The following is a 1277-nucleotide window of genomic DNA, read 5'->3' as shown; positions in this document are numbered from 1 at the left end:
GGTTGCACTGGGTCTAGGAAGACAGTAACACAAGGAGGAGTGGACATTTCCTGCACTAGACACCTGGATGTCGATCGATGGTGACACCTACACATCTTATTATGCGCAGAATAGAAAACACTGCACGGACACGCAAAGAAGCATGACGATGGAAAAACACACACCTGTAATGAAATAGACACACACAGACACACACACACACACACGACTGTACGCTTTGGTATACACAAGGAGAAAATACTGCAAACAGCATGTTCACTGAACTTAGCATACTCACACATACACACACACACACACACACACACACACACACACACACACACACACACACAAATACTGCTCCAGCACAGCAGTGGGTAGCAGATTGTTCCTGGAGGCTGCTCCAGGCTGCTAGAGGAACATGACTGATATCAAAACAGGATCTCTAGTTCTCTCCATGTCTCCTGCTCCACGGGCATATAGGAGTCAAATCCACCCCTATGTACACATCTACTTCGATTTAAAGTGCTCTTTTATTTGTATTATGTGTGTGTGTGACACACACACACACACACAAACACTTGGTGAAGTACACCAGCAACTGGCCTCAGTGAGTGTGAACTGCTTTTTCCCCCACCACTTCCTGTTTATTTATGCCTGGGCCTATTAAAATGTTTACACGATTCAGCACATTCTGAGAGTTTGGTCCAAACGGATCGCCCATGAGGCCAGACTCTAGGACGGGTCTATAGGAGCTGGAGGGGAGGACGGAGGAGGGGATAGATCAAAGATAACAGGAGACTGCGGCTGCAGGCCGGGCAGCTCTCCCACTGCCCTCCTCTAACACTAGCAGCCCATCTCTTTACACGCCTCCAGGTGCAGTACCGACCTGTCCATGGGGGGCAGTATACTGCCCCCCATGGACAGACTGATGACACAATGAACCGGCCTTTTAAAGAAACTGCTGGCAACTCAATAGTAAGTAAGTACAGCGTTGTTAGTTTAAAATAACTTTATAAGCAAACTGTTACAAGGTGCTTCACATGAAACCCCCCAAAAGTACATTGAATACAAACACAAGTTATTCTTTTTTTAACGAATAACAACATTGAAATGAGAATGCAGAAAATGGAAACACAGCAAAATAGAGCCATTTAAACAAACAAACAAACAACGTTCCAACAAAATTGATAACCCTAACCCTAACCCTAGCCCTATTATATATATATATATATATATATATATATATATATATATATATATATATATATATATATATATATATATATATATACATT

The 1277-nt window shown here is 42.7% G+C and overlaps 1 protein-coding gene across 1 annotated transcript in view; it reads right to left on the bottom strand.

Annotated features, from left to right (window-relative positions):
• Positions 1-714: 714 nt before the first annotated feature.
• The window catches only part of LOC130390944 (X-linked interleukin-1 receptor accessory protein-like 2), a 176269-nt gene continuing 175706 nt past the window's right edge, over positions 715-1277 (bottom strand). Inside the window, exon 7 of the mRNA XM_056601126.1 lies at positions 715-734. Coding sequence (XP_056457101.1) covers positions 715-734 — 20 coding nt within the window. The remainder of the gene's footprint in view (positions 735-1277) is intronic.

Source organism: Gadus chalcogrammus, chromosome 10 (genome assembly GCF_026213295.1).
Source record: "Gadus chalcogrammus isolate NIFS_2021 chromosome 10, NIFS_Gcha_1.0, whole genome shotgun sequence".
NCBI classification, from domain to species: Eukaryota; Metazoa; Chordata; class Actinopteri; order Gadiformes; family Gadidae; genus Gadus; species Gadus chalcogrammus.
The sequence above is the reverse complement of the archived record's forward strand: the minus strand, read 5'-3'. Positions and strand labels throughout refer to the sequence as shown.